Below are 20489 nucleotides of genomic sequence, written 5' to 3'. Positions count from 1 at the left end.
AATGCAATGGGCAACTCTGTGCCGAAAGGCCTGGAACAAATTCATGTATTTTACTGTTCAGCAGTGGGTCTCATCTGGGACCTTTGCAAACTTCCAAAGGAGCCATAGGATGAATAATATATTAAAATTCTGTTGATTTATCAATTATTTTTCTATTTTTATTGACAAACAGACAAATTAAACCATTTCAGTTAAAATACATCTGTTGTTATAGACTATATTTAGTCAGTGACCTATTTTGAAGATTTAAACACTTAAAGGTTCACCAGAAAATGGAATTTAATTCATGCCGTTCCACACGCGTAAAATTTCTGTTCATCTTCAGAACACAATAAGATTTTGTTGAAATCTGAAGGCTCAGTGAGGCCTCCAGTGGGAGCAAAGCAACTTGCACTCAAGATCTATTAATGTACTAAAAGCACATTTAAATCAGTCTGTGAGTAGTGGTTTAATATTATAAAGCGACTACTTTTGGTGCACAAAAAAAACAAACTAAATTACGACTTGTATAGTGACAACCGATTTCAAAACACTACTTCATGAAGCTTCGGAGTGTATCATGATTCCGATCGCGTGTCAAACTGCTGAAATCACGTAACTTTGGCACTCTGAACCGACTCGCTGATTTAATGCGCTCTAAAGCTTCATGAAGTAGTGTTTTGAAATCAGTTTTCGATTTTTTTTCACGCCTCAAATTGTCAAATGTTAAATATGTTTAGTACATTAATGGATCTTGAGAGGAAATTGCTTTGCTCCCTATGGAGGCCTCACTGAGCCTCCAGATTTCAAAGATTTTTGTTGAAAGATGAACAGGTGAGGAATGGCATGGGGTGAATAATAAATGACACATTTTTGGGTGAAGTAACCCTTTAAAGCATACAAGTTAAGCATATTTGTCAGAATGTCATTAGGCATTTAAATGGAGGACAAAAAGTTGCAAATATCTATTTATTTGAAAAATAGGTACATGTCCTAAAATATCCTCAAGTTGTAGACTCAAAAGTATCTAAGCTTAGGTAAGTGTAGTTGCCCTAGAATAAGCTACTTTTAAAATGAAGGGAAACTGCCATGGTAGAAGGGTTGCATCACCTGACACTGTTTGAAAAGTACTCCAAGCTGCTCCCTTTTATTTCTTATCCAAACTCAACATCCAACACATTTTTCCATTTCTTGACTCCAATAACAGTGTTTATTTACTTCAGTAATATGAACACTACTGTGTTGTAACTAATTCAACTGAATGTGCAATTTATCTTGAAAGAAACCTTACTGGATTCAAAGGTGCTCTCTGCAGGAATGTTGCCACAGTTGTTCAATATCACAAAGAGAAGCATATTCCCTACCATAGGTTTGTCCAGACCACAAATCACCTGTCCCACTATTAAAGTGGAAACTACTATCATTTGCCATGGTTGATAGAAACCAGGACGGACTGACCAAACAAAAACAATCCTGCTTCTCAGTTCTCCACATCCTCTTCCTCTCCTTCATTGTCATCATCCATGTGCTCGTCTTCCTCTTCATCTCTACTCTTGTCATTCTCATCTGTGCCGTTCTTCTTCTCCTTGTCCTTTCGTTTTTGCTCAGATGCCTCCTTCTTGCCTTTCTGACCTTTCTTGTATGCTGTAAAGAAAAACACAAACACTGTACGTTAATAAATCTGATGCTTTTATGAAGTCATGCATCTCCATAGACCTGAACACTTCTGTTCCATTCAGAATTTACCTTCAAGTGCTTCCCGCAAGGGTTGCAAGAAACGCTCAAACTCCATCTCCTCCATAGCTGACATCACATCTCCAGCATTGAGTGTCTTCCTTTTTGCTTTCATAGCAAAATTGTTTGCACTGGTGTCAACAAAGCAGTGGAGATTACATTACAGCAACGTTAGGTTGTCGAGAGTGGAATTTCTCAAACAAAGCAAAACTTCTGACTAACCAAGATGTTGCGTAGAGAACGAAAACACTAGCTGCTTGAGATATCGCTCTTCTGGCCTCCTTGGACACATTTACTCCGTCTGGCAACTAAACAGGACGGAAGACAAGTTGACTGCAATGGCGTTTCGTACGGAAAGACAATTTACACAGACATATACATTTTATATACATGCTTTTCGGTTATATAAAAGAGAGCTATTAAATACGTTTACAAGATGACTTACTGCCTCCTTTATAATCCGCGTGATGACAGCATTGGGAAGATTGAGGTCCTCTGGTCTCTCGGCCATTACACAAATATACACTTAAATTAGATGCAACACGACAATGTAATGTTTGTTTTCGATTTGCGTCGATTAAAACGCGTGATCAGATGTCAAACTGAACAACTGCACAACCGCCAAAACTTTGTGTTAGCTTAGCCGTCTAACTTATCTGAGGTGAACTGTCACCAGATTCACTCGATTTAAGTGCGCCGAATAACAAATTTCGTTACCTTACTTATGCGTTGACGTGTAATTATATTATTTATCTGCGAATCAATTCTCTGTGGAGCAGGTGAATCTGGACAAAAGCTAGTGTGCTTCTTCACTGTTTTTTCAGCCCGCTTGATCATCCAAACCCATGCGTTAACCTTTTACCTCTCACCGCTCTGCCTGCTCCGCCAACCAATACAGACGTTCAGTCATGACGTCAATTTGTAGGCTAACCCCAAATAATTAAGATTACGTGCGGTTGCACATTGTGACGACGCCTTGTCGTTTTTTCTATAACATAAATTAGACAGATTACCTTAAAGGTGAATTTCAAAGTAGCTTTATTATTATTTTTTTAATGTAAGTTGTTAACAGGGCATCCTGGTAGTTGTAGTCTTGTCAGAGTGTCTTTACTTTCGTTCCGAAAAAAAGCACAAAGGCTTACACAGACCTTATTATAGTCACACACCCACTAAAATGGCCTTTCTAAAAATAAATAAATTAAACAAGCAATTCCTGAGGAATTGTCTTCCATGGTTTCATTAGATTTTCATTAAAGTAAAACGAAACACACGCACAATTTTGTTGTTTTAGTGTTTGAATTTATTTTGGCTTGTCTGGTCATACATGGCAATTTAATCAACAGCTGTTCATCTGCCTCTCAGATCGTGTGAAGTATAGGCCTACACGGGAAAAGTTTTCTCCCCAAATTCTGCCTCATCTTATCGCAAAACAAATCTACATGAATAGCCTAATGTATAATGAATTAAATGTGTTTATTTTCAGGACTTCAGAAGCATGTGCAGTGGTCACGTAGCTAGCAATAGGCCTACAGTGCAACTACTCAATTTTCACGGAATGTATATTGTAGTAATTTCATGGTCTTGCAAACGCGTTTGGAACAGTGTCAATGTTTCTCAAATCATCTCCATTTATAGCACGTGTTTAAAGTGTTTGAAAGCAGGCTTGCGTGAGAATGAATGTGAAACATGATGCACTGCCTCGCTGGACCAGAAGCAAATAATGTTTCTTCAGACGTTTTTTTCCTCTCTCTTTTCCATAGCATCACATTTTCCTGATTTGCCTAAACTGAGCAAAGCTAGATAGGCTATATTTATTTTCTTAAAAGTGGAAAACTGTTACACATTATTAGGCATAATGGTGAGGCTTTATATTGGAATATGAAACGAAGGGTATAAGAGTTTATTTTGTAGAAATGAGTGTATAAAGCAGAAATGTCTTTTCTCTGTGTGCGGTCCCCCCAAATAGCTAGTAATTTAGGATTTATAACAAATTGCATTGTGGATTTTTCCACAATGAATTCAATCTACACAGACCCATATAAATGAACTGCTGGTGGGTGTGACTTTTTATATATATATCTTCATCACACTTTATTGTTTGCCATACAGTTTTGTCAACCTCAATTGTGGTAAATGGCCAAGACTTTCCATGACTGTTTTTCCCCTCGTTCTTTGATGCTCATCAAATGTCTTGAGGTTATAGCTTCATATATTAGCCCATAAAGCAATTAACATTTAACACCATGTTGTCTTTTTATAGAGATTGGTAAATTTCAATCTTTTTTCTTCACCCTCTGGCAAATGATGTCATTCAGATGCTCAGTTTTTAAAGGCATCTTTAGGCCTGAATATGACTGAAGTTTGTCATACTGAACTATAAGAACATATTTTGATTGATTAGGATAAACCAGGCTTAATGGGGAACTAATGCAATATAATGCGTGGAATCGTATTTGATACAATGCTACAGTCAACCTCAAATGAGGTAAAAGTCTTATTTTTCAATAACTCAAATAATACAACTCAGATATTTGAATTTGCCACAGTATGGAAAGAGTCTGACTCTGAAGTCTTTTTTTCTTGGCCATCTCTCTTTGTCAATAGAAAATCATTAGATAGACCCTAACATTACTAAATATCTGTGATACACCTGAAAGGCATTTATTTTAAAACTGATTTTAAAAAAATACAATTTGTGGATGCAACTTTGGTATCATGGCGGTAGCAACACCAGGTGTCACTACTAATACTGACTAATTCTGGAGGTTTAATAGCAGCAGTGTTACATCTCTCTCTCTCTCTCTCTCTCTCTCTCTCTCTCTCTCTCTCTCTCTCTCTCTCTCTCTCTCTCTCTCTCTCTCTCTCTCTCTCTCTCTCTCTCTCTCTCTCTCTCTCTCTCTCTCTCTCTCTCTCTCTCTCTCTCTCTCTCTCTCTCTCTCTCTCTCTCTCTCTCTCTCTCTCTCTCTCTCTCTCATAATTTAGACCATATCCATTAATAATTGTTAAATAATATAGGCAATATATTTTTGATTAGGCCTTCAGTGCAGGACTCCCATGCACTCGACAGGAAAATACTGGTTATTAAATGACTTTTGTTCTCGTTTCACAATAAGTATAGTCTTTTCTTCCCTATTGTGATAACCATGTTAAATGCATTTTCGAACAAGAAAACAATGTAGGTCGGGACTTCATTTTGACCATCAGGAATTGATTGGATTGTTGGATCATTGTGGTTTGCTATTGCTGTGATCTGTGAGTGACAGGTTGTACCGCCCTTGCACAAGTAAACATCAGAGAAATCGTTGCAAGATTTATAAAAATATAAAAAATAATAATTTGCACAGATAGGTCATTTATAATAAAGATTCCATAAAAATAAGAAATACAATTTTTATTTCATGGTGATTTTTAAGTCAATGTGTCAATTCCATAGCAATTGTCCTTCAATTTCGAGTTTGTAAACAAAACAGTAGTACAAATTGCAACTTTTGAAAATTCTTTCTAATGAACTGAACTATTTGATGTGACATGGAGACTATAGATATACCATGTTATTTATATTAAATATATAGATAAATTGTCATAGATTTATAAATATTGATGCAGTTCTTCTTTTAGTTCTTTTACCTGTTATTTTCATAGCATTTGACTAGGATTATCAATTTTCTGCTTGAAATAATGCAGGGTTGAATCCATTTTGTTTCTGTATGAGCTTCATAAAATTCAAAAGTAAAAGATATTTCTCAACTATTCAACTGTAATTTCTAACTCCATGTAGAATTTTTTGTGTAGTGGGAATGTACTAGGAATAAAAATGAACGTTTTTTTAAGGGTGATGTGTAACTGTTGCTGTTGCTTTTAAAAAGCTGATCATGACTTCATTTGATGCTTTTTTAGTGTCTTTAGGAGTTTCAAAAAATGGTAAATATAAATTACTAAATTAAACCCATTTTAGGGTTCCACAATGGAACACATTGTCCCATAATTCAGATGACTAAAACAGTGATATTACAGTGACAAAAATAGTGAAGGTCAGGATTTGAGACCACAAAATGGTTGTCTTAATTAAAGGAAATTTCCAACAAGAAAATAAAAGTTGATGACAACTATAGTTGAGCTGTACTAAAATATAGGCCATTAAAATCATTTAAATACATTACTTCTATACACACCCATACTGAGATCTCCTCAAATGTTTTCTTGAAAAGTGTGTTACCATGAGAACACGTGTCAAACTCCTTTACAACCCATTTTTGTCCAAAAAAAAAGAAGCACCTTCCACTATGTCCAAAGGCCATCACTTATTATGACAACAACGCCTAGTCACGTGCTTCAACAGGTCAGAGTTCCTAAGGAAGGATAGGAAGTCTGAGTTGCCCAGTCTCATTCGTTTCCTCTCAAGGTTCAACCAAGACTTTTTGAATAGAAACAGGAAGGTTCAATCCACCAGCCCACTCTAATAGATGTTCTCAGGAAAGGCCACAACCAGAACACATAAATACTGCCGTCATCGTCTGGACATTTGTCTGTTTCTGCTTGAAGATGGACAGACATCTCTCAAAAGGTCACCCAAAGGCTCATGGTTTGCAGTGAATTTGTCTTCAACACTGTACATTTTTAGTATTTACTTTCACGCATCAATGCGCTGTACTTTGAATCTTCAGATTGAAATGTATGGCATATATACGTCACCTCATACTTTCATCTTAAATTAATTTGACCTTGAATAGCACCATTTTGATTGGCTTACATACCCGTGTGCAAGTCAAGTTAATCAAGTCAGCATTACAAACATGTCCCTATTACGGGCAGCCAGCCAAATCTGTTTAATTTCACAATACTTTCAGGGATTAGACGGACATGTGAACTCCTTAAAAGTGAAATGTGCATTTTGTGCTTGTGTAACTGGACTCTCGTCTTACTCACTGTTTGTTTGGACCTGCGTTGTATTATGCTTTCTTCCTCAGCCAGCTGTTTTAGTTTTGTTTTATCTGTTCTTTATTTGACAAAGAACACAGTACAAAACATTTTTCTTGACCACCGCAATTGCTTTCATTGAGTCTGTAATCAATCAAAATACACGAAAACTCTATCCATGGAGCCTTTAAAAAATCATAAACATTCGTGTTTTTGATCATTTTGAAAAAATCTGCATTCTTTTATGTGCCCTGCATTTTCCATGTGGGACACAGTGTTTTCATGAATGGAAACAACATTTGATGATTACAATTGGACTTTTTGTACCTTTACTGTAAATAGCATTAAAAGAGACAATCGCATGCCTGAAAGTCTGTAGACAAGTTGTAATCCATAACTGTGATAACTTCCATTTGTATTGCTTTGTGATATTTTTGTGGGTATGCTAGATGGGTACACTGTTAAATGAACAACACTTATCAGTGGCCTATAATAAAAAGAAAACGGCTGACTGCTAAAAGCACAAGTATATAATGGAATCTTTATACGAAATTCCTTTTGGTTCCAAATGATCTTAAATTCTTCTATTAATACATTTTTCCATTGATTGACCCAGTTTTTTTGCACAGGTAAAACTTTTATGCAGTCTGTGTTTTGTGCTGTCATAACAACATATTTTAGCTTTCAAGACCAAAACCACAACATTGCCTGCTAGTTGCCATCAACAGTTACCTAAACCTCGCCTCTAATCCTCCCTTAAGCAGGGACCTCATCTTCACCCATGCATCTGTTACACCTCATATCTACTGCACACCTGGAGATCTTGTCTTTCACAGAGGACAGTTGTGTTGTTGAAGGTTTGGGCAGTGTAGGAGTGGAGGAGGGTGGTTCTGCTCGCCCTACTGCTGTCAACACCTCGATTTTGAAAGAGTGAAGGAACTCAAACTGAATGAATAACAGTCTCACGTGAGTGATGAGAAGTGAATGTCTGAATGAACCTCATTGAAACACACCTGTGGAGAACACCACCTTCACCTGTTTGAACTTATGACCTATTTAGGAGGTTAAGGGGCCACATGCTGCAGTGCAAGGGACAAAAAGCTCCATGCTATATTCAATCCAGCTGACACCCATAGAAGTTATGCAAGGACAATCTTATGAAACAAATATCTCTTTAAATGAAAGAGTTCAAACATATGCACTATTTTTCCTGGTATTACGAAGCTTTCTGAAATACTTGATTATGATTGGTCAGTCAAGGCGGCGTGTGCACAAAGAAGGCTCAGCAGTAGAAAAACAAAAACAGTATTCATTTAAATAAACAAAACATGCAGGAGATCGCTGGAGAGTAAATAACAGGAACTTAGGAGATCACACCACAAATGAAAAAAGAGAACTGACAAGGAATAACTGAAACACAGGGCTTTATAATCAAAGGGCAAACAAAGGAAACAAGACACAGGTAAAACTAATAAGTAACCATGCAAATAGCTAGTGAGTAATCAGGGACTAAACTGAAAGGGAATAGAAGAAACAGAAGCACAAGAACAAAATGACAACTAAACTGAACATGACTCTTACATAACTCCCCCCTCCCGGAAGGCGCGTCTTCGCACCCTAACAGAAAGTCTAATAGTGGAGGGAGGGAGGAGGTTGAGGAGGTTTAGGCGGTGGGACCTTAGAGGAGGCCGACTGAGAGAAACACCACGAAGGAAAGGATGGAGCCATGGAGGAGATGACGGAGGGAGGAACCAAAACAGAGAGTCCAACAGTGGAAGGAGGGGGGAGGTTTAGGCGATGGGACATTTGAGGAGGCTTACAGAAGGAAACACCACAGAGGAAAGGATGGAGCCATGGAGGAGATGATGGAGGGAGGAGCCAGAGAGTGACCCCGAGCTGAATCATTAGGATGAAGGCCAATGGTGTTACCAATGGAGGGAGGAGCCAGGGTGCAGCCAGGAATCCAACCAACAGAGCTGGACCCAGGTGACACTGTTGGACTGGAGGGCCAAGGCAGGACTGCAGGCACCGAGGTGGAGATGTGGGCTTGGCAGACTGAGACTGGGAGTGAGTCGGAGGGTAGGAGGAGCCCGGTGAAGCCAAAGGGATGAGGGACGAGGCATAGCCGGAAGTCCGTGGTGCAATCAGGGTGACGCCTGACCAAGGCGTAACCGAAGGGACAAGGGAGTCCAGTGAAGCCTGAGGGATGACAGACCACGGTGGAGCCGAGGGAGCGAATAGAGCCAAGGCAAAGCCAAAGGGTTGAAGGCAGAGGTGGAGTCCGGGGTCGGAGGTCCAAGGTGGAGATGGGGGAGCTGGGCAAGACCAGCGGTGACAAAGGAGACTTGGAGTTGGGTGGGACCAGCAGCGATGAAGGAGTCTCTTGTATCACATTGCAGCCTTGTGATCTTAAGTTTCATACAAATGCAGCTTCCGTCCTCTTGCATCTCAGTGAAAATGACCTCAGAGGACTTCAGTACAGATATTGCTGTCATATTTTGCGATAATGAACAACTAACTGCATATTATCCAACTTATTTAGTCATCGGTGCCTACCGTATTTAACTAATCCTTTATGCTTTCATAGACTCAAGGCAGCTTGACTCCAGAAATGTACCTTGGCTCAAAAATGTTGTGATCAATGTGGCAGTTTTGAAATGAAATGAAGCATTTTGAACAGACGTCATTTGAGAGATGTCTTTTTGCACAGCACTGGCAGTGGAAAAAGTGGGGATGCTCTGTACACATTGGGCACAGGGCTCATCAGAGGCAAACAAACAGAGGCGGCTCTGTGATGATGCATGAGCCTGTCAGAGAGAGCCCGGCACTGAATACAGACCAGCCAGTGTAGGGTCAGATGGAACCTGAACTTCTCTATCCATCACAAGCAGGTTACCACACATACAGTACACAATGAATCTCGTGTATGTGCATATGCTCAGACATACAAACACTTGATAAACTGACCTTCACTCTGAGGGCTTCAAGTGGAAATTGAAGGAATCTCCAAATATTCAGACAAGAATGTGCACACACAAACATATACACGTACGCAAACACAAAGGGTTGTTTGAGTTCCTGTTGAGTCTACTCGTTCTAGACCTAACATAGCTACTGTAACCCTTGCAAAATCTCAACTGCAAAAATTATTTATATCCACCGCTCTATGATTTCCCTCGTGTGATTTATGAGCGCTGTGCATTCTTAAACGAATCGTCAAATCCTGCAAACCGTCCCATGAATAACCCTGAGGTATCCTTGGTATCTGCTAGCAGTGTTTCTCACTATGCCTGGTATTTCATGCCAGTATTTTGAACCCTTTCTTTTTTTTCGACTCATCAAGGGGTGAAACGTCTGTTTGATTATGTTGGCCTGAAACTGGCATATTTCAGCTGCCCTCTGAACAATATCATAAAAGAGGTGTTATTGATACAAGGCAAGTTTGTGTTGAAAAACGGATGTATAGAGGAGAAAGATACATATTTGGGGAGTTAATATTGGCATCTGTGGTTTAGTTTTTTCCATCTTGTGTGTGTATGGGGAATTATTTCCAGGAACGTAGCTTTTAAAAATGATGCTGCATTACACAGCAAAGCTAAACAGCATTAAGGGCACAAATACACTCCGGTTCCCAGCAGTTTCTCTCTCACACACTTACCAGCTGCAACTCTTAGCCACTTACTAAATATACATTTCATGTTCAATTTAGGCTTAAGGATGTTCAATAACAATCTCACTAGGTATCAAGGTCACATTTTTATATTTATTTGAATTTTTGGGGGTTTTAGAATGAATATGTTAGCCTTGCTGTTCTATAAGCTAGTGTGCTCCAAAACAATTACAAAATTCGCATTTAGAAGATATAAGCATTCAAAACTTACAGTCTCTCACTTTCACCAATATCGATGATCACACCAATTATTTTGATGACATTACTCTGCACTTCTTATCAGATTCGCTGTCCAATCAAAATACTCTCTAGAATCTAAATCGCCCCGCCTCCTACATTATAAATAGACGCTGATGCTGTGGCGAAAATCGGTCACTTGTTCACACATTTACTGTTTTCTACATGGTGAATGGCACATAGTGCACTATAAAGGGAATAGGGATCCATACAGACAGTGTAATATGCTTTCCATTGGGGCAAATTAAGTCTGGTTTCTCTTTAGTGTCACATGCACGAACCGCCGCAGCATGCGCGTTCCACTCCAAATTTGTATGCCCTTCACACTCGCTAATTTCCCCCCGTCTTGTTGACTCAGATGAGCGTCATTGCTTACGCTGCACGAGTGCCCACTACTTGGAATTCACTATGGAGTTGATTTATTATTTAAACCCCTTTTTTACTTAAGAATTTGTTTTATGCAAATCCTATAGGTATATTAGCTGTTGGAGAAAAATAAAATAACACAAATAAATATCATAATATCAATAGTATAAACTTTGACTGTGAACATAAGGTAGCTACAGGTATTATGCATTTAAATCTCAATATAATTAATAACTATTATGCGATCAATTCTCTAAATAATTATCATATACTACAGTTAAGTGCGATCGGTTGTGACATCACAATCAAGTTGAATTGTGGGAAATAGAGCTGCTTGAGACTCGCACCCTCGATCAAAACTGAGATGATGAGGGCCTATCCGCATAAACTTCCCTCGCACAGGTAACAATGTGGAACGCACTTCAAAATGGTGGGGGGGATTCCCCTGAAGGCGCTTAGGGAAGTTTGCGAGTGTATGTCTAAAAGAAAAATGGAATGCACCCATGATAGCACAGAGAGGATCAGGAGGAATTAGATTGGGAGGAAACTGCGGCTTTACCAAGCTCAACAGCTTTGGCTGAGCTGTGACATAAACTAAACACAATTGGCTATTTTAAAAAGGGGAGGAGCTGTTCGATATTTCCCGCCCTGTCTTCCTGTTTCAGTGGAAATTACGTCAACACATTGAATAATGCTGTGCGTTTTTAAGGCACTTCATTATTTAAAACAAAAAAAGTTTACTATGGACCCTTAAGATTGTTTGCATTGTAACCATAGACTGTAAAAAACATCATATTTTTACCTCAGTTCATTTTACTCCCCAATTCTCATGTGTAATGGCAAGTAGTCTTGCCGTAACATAAAAAAAGATTGTACTGAACTGATGAATTGATTTTATCATTATTTACAGAATTTTTGCAGTAATTTATATGACAACATACAACATTAAATCATCAATAAAAAATAATAAGAAATACAATGCCGGATTCATTATAGTAATAAGAATATAATTTAGTAAAATGTCATTTACCAATGCCACAATGCAAAAAAAGTTATGGTTCCTAAGAGAAGATTATGTTTTCTTCGTGCAAAATGTCAGTACTTTATGTTTTCATTTGGGGTGAAATGTGATCTGGACATTTATGGAGATCTCAGTTATTTTTCCACACTACAAACCATTTAAGGGATTAGTTCAGTGTTTTTTGGGTACAAAAGCTTGTCTTTAGATGGATTTTTTTTTTTCAACGATTTGTGATTCATACTGTTTTGGTTTCAGCAGATGAAGTTTCCATTGCTTTGCAGAATTTGTGTGGCAACTCAAAGTGTTACCATGATATTTATTAGTTTGTTCAATCTCTATTGCTTTTTGCTTCTATTTTTATGCAAGACATTTATAAATATGACTTTTATGATAAATACACATTGATTTCCCACTGTGAAGTTTTGACATGCTTCTCTTGCCAATCCCTCACTTGACTGCTTCCATGGCAAAGCAATGCAGATGTTCCAGGCATTGCTTGGCAGAAGGTCAGCAATCAGCATATTTCTTTATTTTTCTTTTAGCATTCAGGATGGCCATCTGTTTTGTGGGACAAGTAGTCAAGTGTGTAGAGTGAATTAAGGTAATCTCCTAATATCAAAAACCCAAGATATATGTGTGCATGGGTTATATTTCTAGTTCCCACTTCCCAGTTGGATTATCCTGTAATTGAGGACTCATTTGTTTGTCTGAAGTATGTTCCAATTAATTGCAGAAGGGCATTTTTGTTTGTTTTTGAGTGATGGCATAAAATAACTGTTTTTGGTTCCCCAAAGAATCTTTCAGTGATCAGAACCATTTTTTTCTATTCAGTGTGTTGACGTAATTTCCACTGAAACAGGAAGACAGGATGGGATATTGAACAACTGCATTAGACAATAGCTTTTAGTATATAACAGCTCGGCCAGAGCCGTTGAGCTCAGTAAAGCCACAGTTTTCCAACCGTTTCTCCTCCTAATCTCCTGCATGTCGCTTTAAAATATAGCATTCTTTACAGATAATATCCATGGATTCATTTATAACCACATAACTATTTATATTATAATAGGAAATCTCAAAAGCCCACAGTAATCACAAGCTTGGGTGTGACCAATATTAATTTTCAACGTCCTTAAATGGTTTTCTAACCATTTGTTGGTCTCATAATTAATTGCTTCTAAAGTTTGAGTGTTGAAGCATGCTACCTCAAATATGTCCTTACATTATGTGCCCTAACTAAGATTCACCTGTTCAGTGTCTCATTGCACTTGTTTAAATTCATGTGGTATGACTCTACTATAGTCATTACATCCATTTGCCGAATATACAGTGACTAATCTCCACCAGACTTCACCTCTGACCCTGTAGATGTCACATCAGTGCATCATCAGGGGAATGTCATTCCAGCTGCTCTCTTCTCCTCAAAGAAATGAATGAAAAGCTCCACACAGTGATATTTCCACACTGCCTACTCTTTCATACAGATGATTTTCCTGTCTTGCTCAGATTTTGTGAGTGGATGCAGTACGTCACTGAGCGGGCCCGCAGCTATGTGCCATGTGTGTGTGATGTCTCGCCGCCACTGCGGTGAGAGCGAGTGCCGTCTGACATACTGTCTGTGCTGTTTGCAGGGGAGGTGAGAGGGATTGCAGTGTGTGTGTGTGTGTGTGTCGCTGAACTCTCCTCTGACCAGGGTAATGTGCTAGTCTAACTTTCTTGTATTTCATAACAGCCCAGACTAGTTCCTGAAATCAGACAAAAACACCGTTCAATATTTTTTTTAGCAGTTTTTCCACCTCTACGCTTTTAGAGAAAAAGTTCAATAGGTTCTATATAGAGACTCAATAATAAAAAAAACCTTTATTCTATATAAGGCAAAATGTCTTAAATGATATTTCATGTTTAAAAGGGTATTTCCCTAATGATAAAGTATGTTTACAAACTGTTTATTTCATAACATTTCAAATGAATTAAAATTAAATTAATTAACTAAAACTACATTCATAAAATAATCCCATGATGGGAATCCCTAAAAGGTTCTATGTAGAACCTTTTCTTCTAAGAATGCAGTTTTTGTTTGCTAAAGTAAGATATGGTAAAAGAATATATATATATATATATATATATATATATATATATATATATATATATATATATTCGCCAAAATGTGCACCAAAACATTTCAAATGTATATCTTTGTGTGTGTGTGTGTGTGTGTGTGTGTGTGTGTGTGTGTGTGTGTGTGTGTGTGTGAATTGGCCTGTCAGATCTATGTGTGTGTGATGTCAGAGGGGGCTGTGCACAGCTGTCTATAAAAGTGGCAGTCACTCGAGTGGAGCAAAGCTTTACAGTTTTATACATTTAGCAACAGACTTTAAGGGACAAGTGCAGATTGCCAACCAACCAAATTCTTTTTGAACTGACAGATACAGAGGAACGCAAACATTTTGGATAAAACTATGTCACATCTAAGGAGCATACTAAGGCAAGGACATTTTTTCACACTGGTGCTGCTGTCATGGGCTGCTGTGGAGGTGAGTTTTTGTGCTCTATTTGATGGTTTGAACCTGATAGTGTACCATTATATGCTCATTAGCTTACATCCAGGTTGCCTTTAATAATATAATTGGCAATACATTGCAAATGACTTTCACCATTAAGAGTACATTAAAAAAGTGTTACTGCTCTTCCATAAACTAGAAAACTTTATAAATGTTAGATCTGATCAATAATTTAATCCTTTATTAATTTGCACTTCATGTTGTAATATGTACTTGTATAAATATTGCTTAATCACGATGTCAGTTTTCAGATAAAATTGTTGTTTTCGTATAGGGAGTTACAAGGCACTGAATCCACTTTTCGCCTGATTTCTGTCAGATTTTGGCTCACTCTTCTTGAATGTGGTCTAATATAGAGGCTGTATGAATTTATAATGACTTTGTAGTGGCTAAAGAGGGTACTGCAATAAATCATCTGAGTCATTGCATAACTATGGCATTTTGAACTCTTTCTTAAATTCTTAAGTGAAAGCAACTTATTATCTCTTGATTTATGGAATGGAAGAGAGGAATACATCTCATATAAGCTAGTGTATTCTAACATCAGTCCTTTCTTGTTTCTTTCTGTGCATTCTCAGGTGCATGGTGGCTGTCCACTGAAATGCTCCTGTCCTTCATCGCCCCCCTCGTGTCCTGCTGGTATCAGTTCGGTTCTTGACTCATGTGGGTGCTGTCGGGTCTGTGCAAGGCAGTTTAACCAAGACTGCAGCCCCACTGAGCCCTGCGACCACATCAAAGGACTGCGCTGCCACCTAGGGGCCGAAGGAGACCCTGACAAAGGCTTGTGTAGAGGTAAGAGGAATAAGGAAATCTTAGACGGTGGTAGCTAAAACTATTAAAAGTAACTTGAACTATTTGTAAAAGACTTAAATAAAGTGAATATTTAGCATTGACGTTAAAAAAATCGGAATTGTATATGTTCAAGCTTACTAAAAATAAAACAGAAATAAAATTAATTTAATTTGAACTAAATTACCAAAACTTAAAGGGTAACTAAACCCTAAACCAACTTTTTTTAGTTAATGATCTGTAATACTGGGGCTTTATTAATGCTGTTCATTGATTCGAGTAAATGTTTTGACATTTGAGTATAGTGTTTTAATTCTATAAAATATGGTGTAAAACCGCCAAAGTGCTGCCCTCTTAAGGTTGAAGGGTGGCTACTGCAGTTGAATTTTCCTATTGGACGTTGTGGTACATCGTGACGTAGGACGTGACGTAGAATCGCGCCCCTAGTACGAGCTCACCACGCCCTCAGAAATGTTTCCCCCAATCACATGAGGAGAACGGCTTCACTCCAGTGTGAACTCTCATGTTACACGAAGTAAACATTATGAATGAAACTCACTTGACACTTGCTTTAACATTGTATTATTGCCGCCCGTCATGTGTACAGATAATTTTCATACATGAGACGCGCTTTTCAAACCCTGACACGCAAGTGGTTGCCGCGGACGCAGATAGATTAGGTCAGTTCTCTTGCGCGGCTGCTTCACTACCATCGTCGGCATCGGGAGTTAACGCAGTTTGAGCAGCGGCTCGCATTGATAAGGCTCCGGGTTTGTGTCTGTTACAGACAATCCACCCTCCTCCACTTCAGGTGAAGGTAGGAGAAATGACCGCTCTGTTGCAAAGCTGGCGTCACTCCAGTCATTCTCCATCTTTGCGACTCGCGAGTCTGACAGCCAAGAGTTGCTAGACTACACTCACGGCAAAATACATTTTCTGCCGCTAGGGTGCGTCTAGATTTCTAGGCTAGCACTTCCTAGTTCTACGGCAGAACGACTCGTGCGCCTGTGTTGCGGTGCTCACGTGAACAGCGTCGGCCAATGGTAACCCGGGGTTCTGGAAGCGCTGCATCAACAGTTTAACAACCTTTAACTGATTTATCTGTCTTTGCTGGTTTAATCTGGTTTCTAGCCTGGCAAAGCTGAAAAGTACCCATAAACCCCTCTAACCATTTAGCCTGGTTTGAGATTATTTTTCAACAGGCTTTAACCCATAATTGTATAATAATAATAAACAGAAAAATATTTTAATATTTATTAATTATGAATATGGCACTTATCACTGTTTGCTAATCAAGCAATATTATTGTTAATTCGGACGTCTAGCTGAGGCTCAAGGTCGTCCATGTGAGCTGGATGGACGGGTCTATCAGCATGGTGAGGACTTTCAGCCAACTTGCGAGCATCAGTGCACGTGCGTTGACGGAGTAGTCGGCTGCATCCCACTGTGCCCACAACGCATTTCTCTACCCGACTGGCCCTGTTCCCGTCGTCGCCTCACCAAACTGCCTGGACACTGCTGCCAGGAGTGGGTGTGTGATGATGACAACCGCATTGCTGAAGTAGATCCGTTGCCTGACGCACATCCACAAAAGTACACTTACCTCACAGGCAATGAGTTACTTGTAGCTCCATCTACTTCTTGGGACAGCAGTGCAGGAGCCCCTTACCAAGGTAGATAAATAACACTTATAAAGTGATAAAGAAACAAATGTAATAAACAGTACATTTCTTTTTAAAAGTATGCCAAACTGCAGTGGTTCTCAACGTTCACTCAGAAGATTTTTTTTTTTTTCATAATTCTAAACTCTGGTTTTTATGTTTTCGTTTAGGAATTACACGCTCAGTCTATTATTTTACCTCTGTTGCTTTTTCTTTTAGAGTGGATTTCATCCTCCAAGTCCCTCGCCATCCTTCCATCCACCTGCTTACTGCAGGTCACTGATTGGTCCCCGTGCTCAGCCAGCTGTGGAATGGGCGTGTCCAGCCGTGTAACCAATAGTAATCCTGAATGTCGGCTCATCAGAGAAACTAGGCTCTGTCAGATACGAGATTGTAGTGTCAATCTTGCACCGTCACAGAAGGTAAGTGGCGGCTGTAGTCAAATCTGAAAAATAACATAAATAGCAGACGGATCTAGAACTACCAAAAAAAAAAAAAAAATACAATTTAAACAAATTAAAATTAAGATATTCAATTTCATATATAAATGTAAATGTCCACATATAATCTTCTGCTTATATATTTGTTTTAATAATGTTATATTATTTTAATTTGACTAGTAGGCCTATACTAATAATAATCATCTTAATATTTAGATTTCTGGTCAATGACTTCTGCTCTGTTATTGAAGTAGATTTACATTACAGCCATATCTAAATGTCCTCTCTCTCTTTCTTTACTCAGAAAGGAAAGAAGTGTCAGAGGACCACACGACCACAGAAACCTACGCAGATCGTATTTGCAGGATGCTTCACTGCTCGCCGTTACCGGCCACGTTCATGTGGATCCTGCTCTGACGGTCGCTTCTGTGTTCCCTCTGTGACGCGTACGGTCCGTCTACACTTTCACTGTCCTGAGCCAGAACGAGACGACTTTACCCGCAACCTCATGTGGATACAGCGCTGCAGCTGCAGTCAAAGAAACGCCAGACAAGGCCTGTCATCACAAGCAGAGTTCCTCATTCTGCCAAACGATATTCACACATACACACACTGATATTAACCCAAGAACACATTCAAAAGCATTTTCTCACATTTCTATGGATCTACTGTATGCAATTTTCTGTGGAAACATTTAGCTTAACATACAACAATATTCCCATTATATCAATAATATTCCTATTATATCAATAATATGTATATAAATTATAAATAAGATTGCTGTTTTATTAGGTATGTTGAAGTGATACAGGGGATATATGGTCATTATATGTAAGTAAGAGGTAAATTATTACTTTAAAGCTTATTACACACACACACACACACACACACACACACACACACACACACACACACACACACACACACACACACACACACACACACACACACACACACACTCGGTGGTTGGCTTTCCAAGTTTTAAGGGGACTTTCCATAGACATAATGATTTTTATACTCTACAAACTGTATATTCTATCATCTAACCCTAACCCTACCCATCACAGAAAACTTTTTTACAGTTTCAAAAAACATTGCTTAGTGTGATTTATAATCTGTTTTCCTCATGGGACCAACAAATTATTTTTGATATTGCCATCTTTGTGGGGATGTACCTGGACATTATTATTATCATAAATTTTTTTGTCTACTATAATTCTATATTCACAATTTTTTTTACTGTATATAGTGTAAATAAGTTTCGGTCCCACTGTACATATCTGATATGTTTGTTTTTATTTTATAATATTTAACAGACTTCAGTTCTGAAGTGTCATATTCAAACTTCAATTTTTTGAGGTGAATGGCAAATAACAAATATGGAGCAAAGACATTTTATGCATATTTTAGCAGTTTCGTGTTGTAAAATAAAATGTATTACAATTTACGTATTGGCTTTGTGTATGAAAAACAGTGAATAGAATAGAATAGAGCACACACTGGGCAATCATAATGCAATAATAATAATGCTGCATTAGTGTTATTTACTCATCATAGGAAAGATCTGTTTTGGTTGATTAGAATGCACAACATTTTGCCAGATCAATATTTCTACGTTGGGGTTGCTCTCACTCAGATTCTGTCTGTTGCTTTACTCTGTCACAGACAGCTGAGACTTTCAGCACTGCCATGACGAGTGAACAGGAAATGTCTAAATGTGTTGAGAATGTGCAGGATGAAATATGTGATGACTGTACAAGCTCACGTTTGAGCCACAGTCACACGGTGAGCTTTTGAGACTCTTTGATTAGTCAGCATATGTTTTGTCTGCGTGTTGTGTGACACAACCACATCTTATGACAGAATCTATTAAATGTGATAGAGTGTCTTCCATAGGTCTGTTTTGTGGTTAAATCCAGCCTTAAGTGCTCTTTTTTTTTAAATGTTGGAGGGGGAGATGGATAAAAACAGATGTTGTATAATTGTATATCAATTCAATAGTTCCAGGTTAAATGTGAACATTAGCGCCCTCTATTGGTTAAATGGCACCTCTGAATTAGAAACAACAAAATACTTTTTTATTACAGTGGAATCTCTTATATCCTTGCATTTAAACCCTGGACAAGTTAAGTTCTATTTCATTGTGAGAATTAAAATTCTCAATTCTCAAAATTCTCGAGTTTGAATGGGACAATGTTATACTGTTGTGTATAACAAATTATTCTTCACCATTCCAATGGAATATGGATATTTGATCTGATGGTACTTGTGTATGGGCAAATGATATGGACATGCATTTTTTTTTTTCAAATTAACTTAAGATAACAATAACAGATGTAGATGATTTGCATCATGTTTCTTTGATTAAATAAGAAAATGTCAAGGTACTGACCATCATTTAACCTTCTTGTCTAATTTCATAATTAGCCTTTTTATTGCCAACATAGTATAAAAGACACCAAAATCCCTTTACATATATGTCGAAAACACTTCTGAGCTGAAAAATTAACCATTTTTAATTGCAGCATATTCATGTGGGTATATTTAGTTTTCTTTTAAAAAAATTACATATCCATTCAAATTTATTCGGAGCATCAAAACAATTTCCACAATGACAACTGGTGCCCCAGTGTCCTCTGATTTTTTTCAAGTATTTTCCCCCCTTTTCATCCTCTTTATCTCTTTCCCTCCCTGGCTTAGATATTTTCTCACCCACACTGCTGTGCTCTGTTCATCTTTCTTGGGCTTCTGTTGGTCTATTTCCTTACTCTATCTCATGCAAAGTGTTGAGTTTCTATGAAACAATGGGGACACCAGGGAGACGGGTACCAGGGGGTTGGGGGAAGGAGGGGTGGATACATTTACCTTTGTAAGAGTAGCAAGGGACTCCACAGTGTCTCATCAAAGACCAGTCTGCTCAGGTGATCCCCAAGGCAGAGTGTGTGTGTCTAAGAGCTGCTTGCTTTGAAGTCTTTGTATGCAGAGCCTGGATTTGAATAGAATCACACTACTGCCCTTTTTTAAACAAATGACATTGCCTTACATCAGAATAGAAGTTGTAGATCCTTCTATGACCCATCTTTGACCCCTACAATTCACTCAATGTTCTTATGATAC

The 20489-nt window shown here is 38.3% G+C and overlaps 2 protein-coding genes across 2 annotated transcripts; one reads left to right on the top strand and one right to left on the bottom strand.

Annotated features, from left to right (window-relative positions):
- Positions 1-163: 163 nt before the first annotated feature.
- On the bottom strand, positions 164-2588 carry pole3 (polymerase (DNA directed), epsilon 3 (p17 subunit)). The gene is made up of 5 exons (XM_079813674.1): positions 2159-2588; positions 1936-2021; positions 1726-1844; positions 812-1623; positions 164-356 (listed from the first exon to the last, which is right to left on the bottom strand). Exons 1-4 carry the CDS (start codon positions 2222-2224, stop codon positions 1460-1462), a joined length of 435 nt encoding a protein of 144 aa, XP_079669800.1. The 5' UTR covers positions 2225-2588; the 3' UTR covers positions 164-356; positions 812-1459.
- Positions 2589-14380: 11792 nt separating this feature from the next.
- ccn1l1 (cellular communication network factor 1, like 1) lies at positions 14381-17988 on the top strand (the record flags this gene model as incomplete). Its single annotated transcript, XM_079814663.1, has 5 exons — positions 14381-14455; positions 15061-15274; positions 16597-16944; positions 17152-17354; positions 17677-17988. The coding sequence occupies 5 exons, from the start codon at positions 14381-14383 to the stop codon at positions 17986-17988; spliced, it is 1152 nt and encodes a 383-aa protein (XP_079670789.1).
- Positions 17989-20489: the final 2501 nt, after the last annotated feature.

Source organism: Gobio gobio, assembly GCF_949357685.1.
Source record: "Gobio gobio genome assembly, chromosome: 4".
Taxonomy (NCBI): Eukaryota; Metazoa; Chordata; class Actinopteri; order Cypriniformes; family Gobionidae; genus Gobio; species Gobio gobio.
This window is presented reverse-complemented; position numbering and strand designations above follow the sequence as displayed.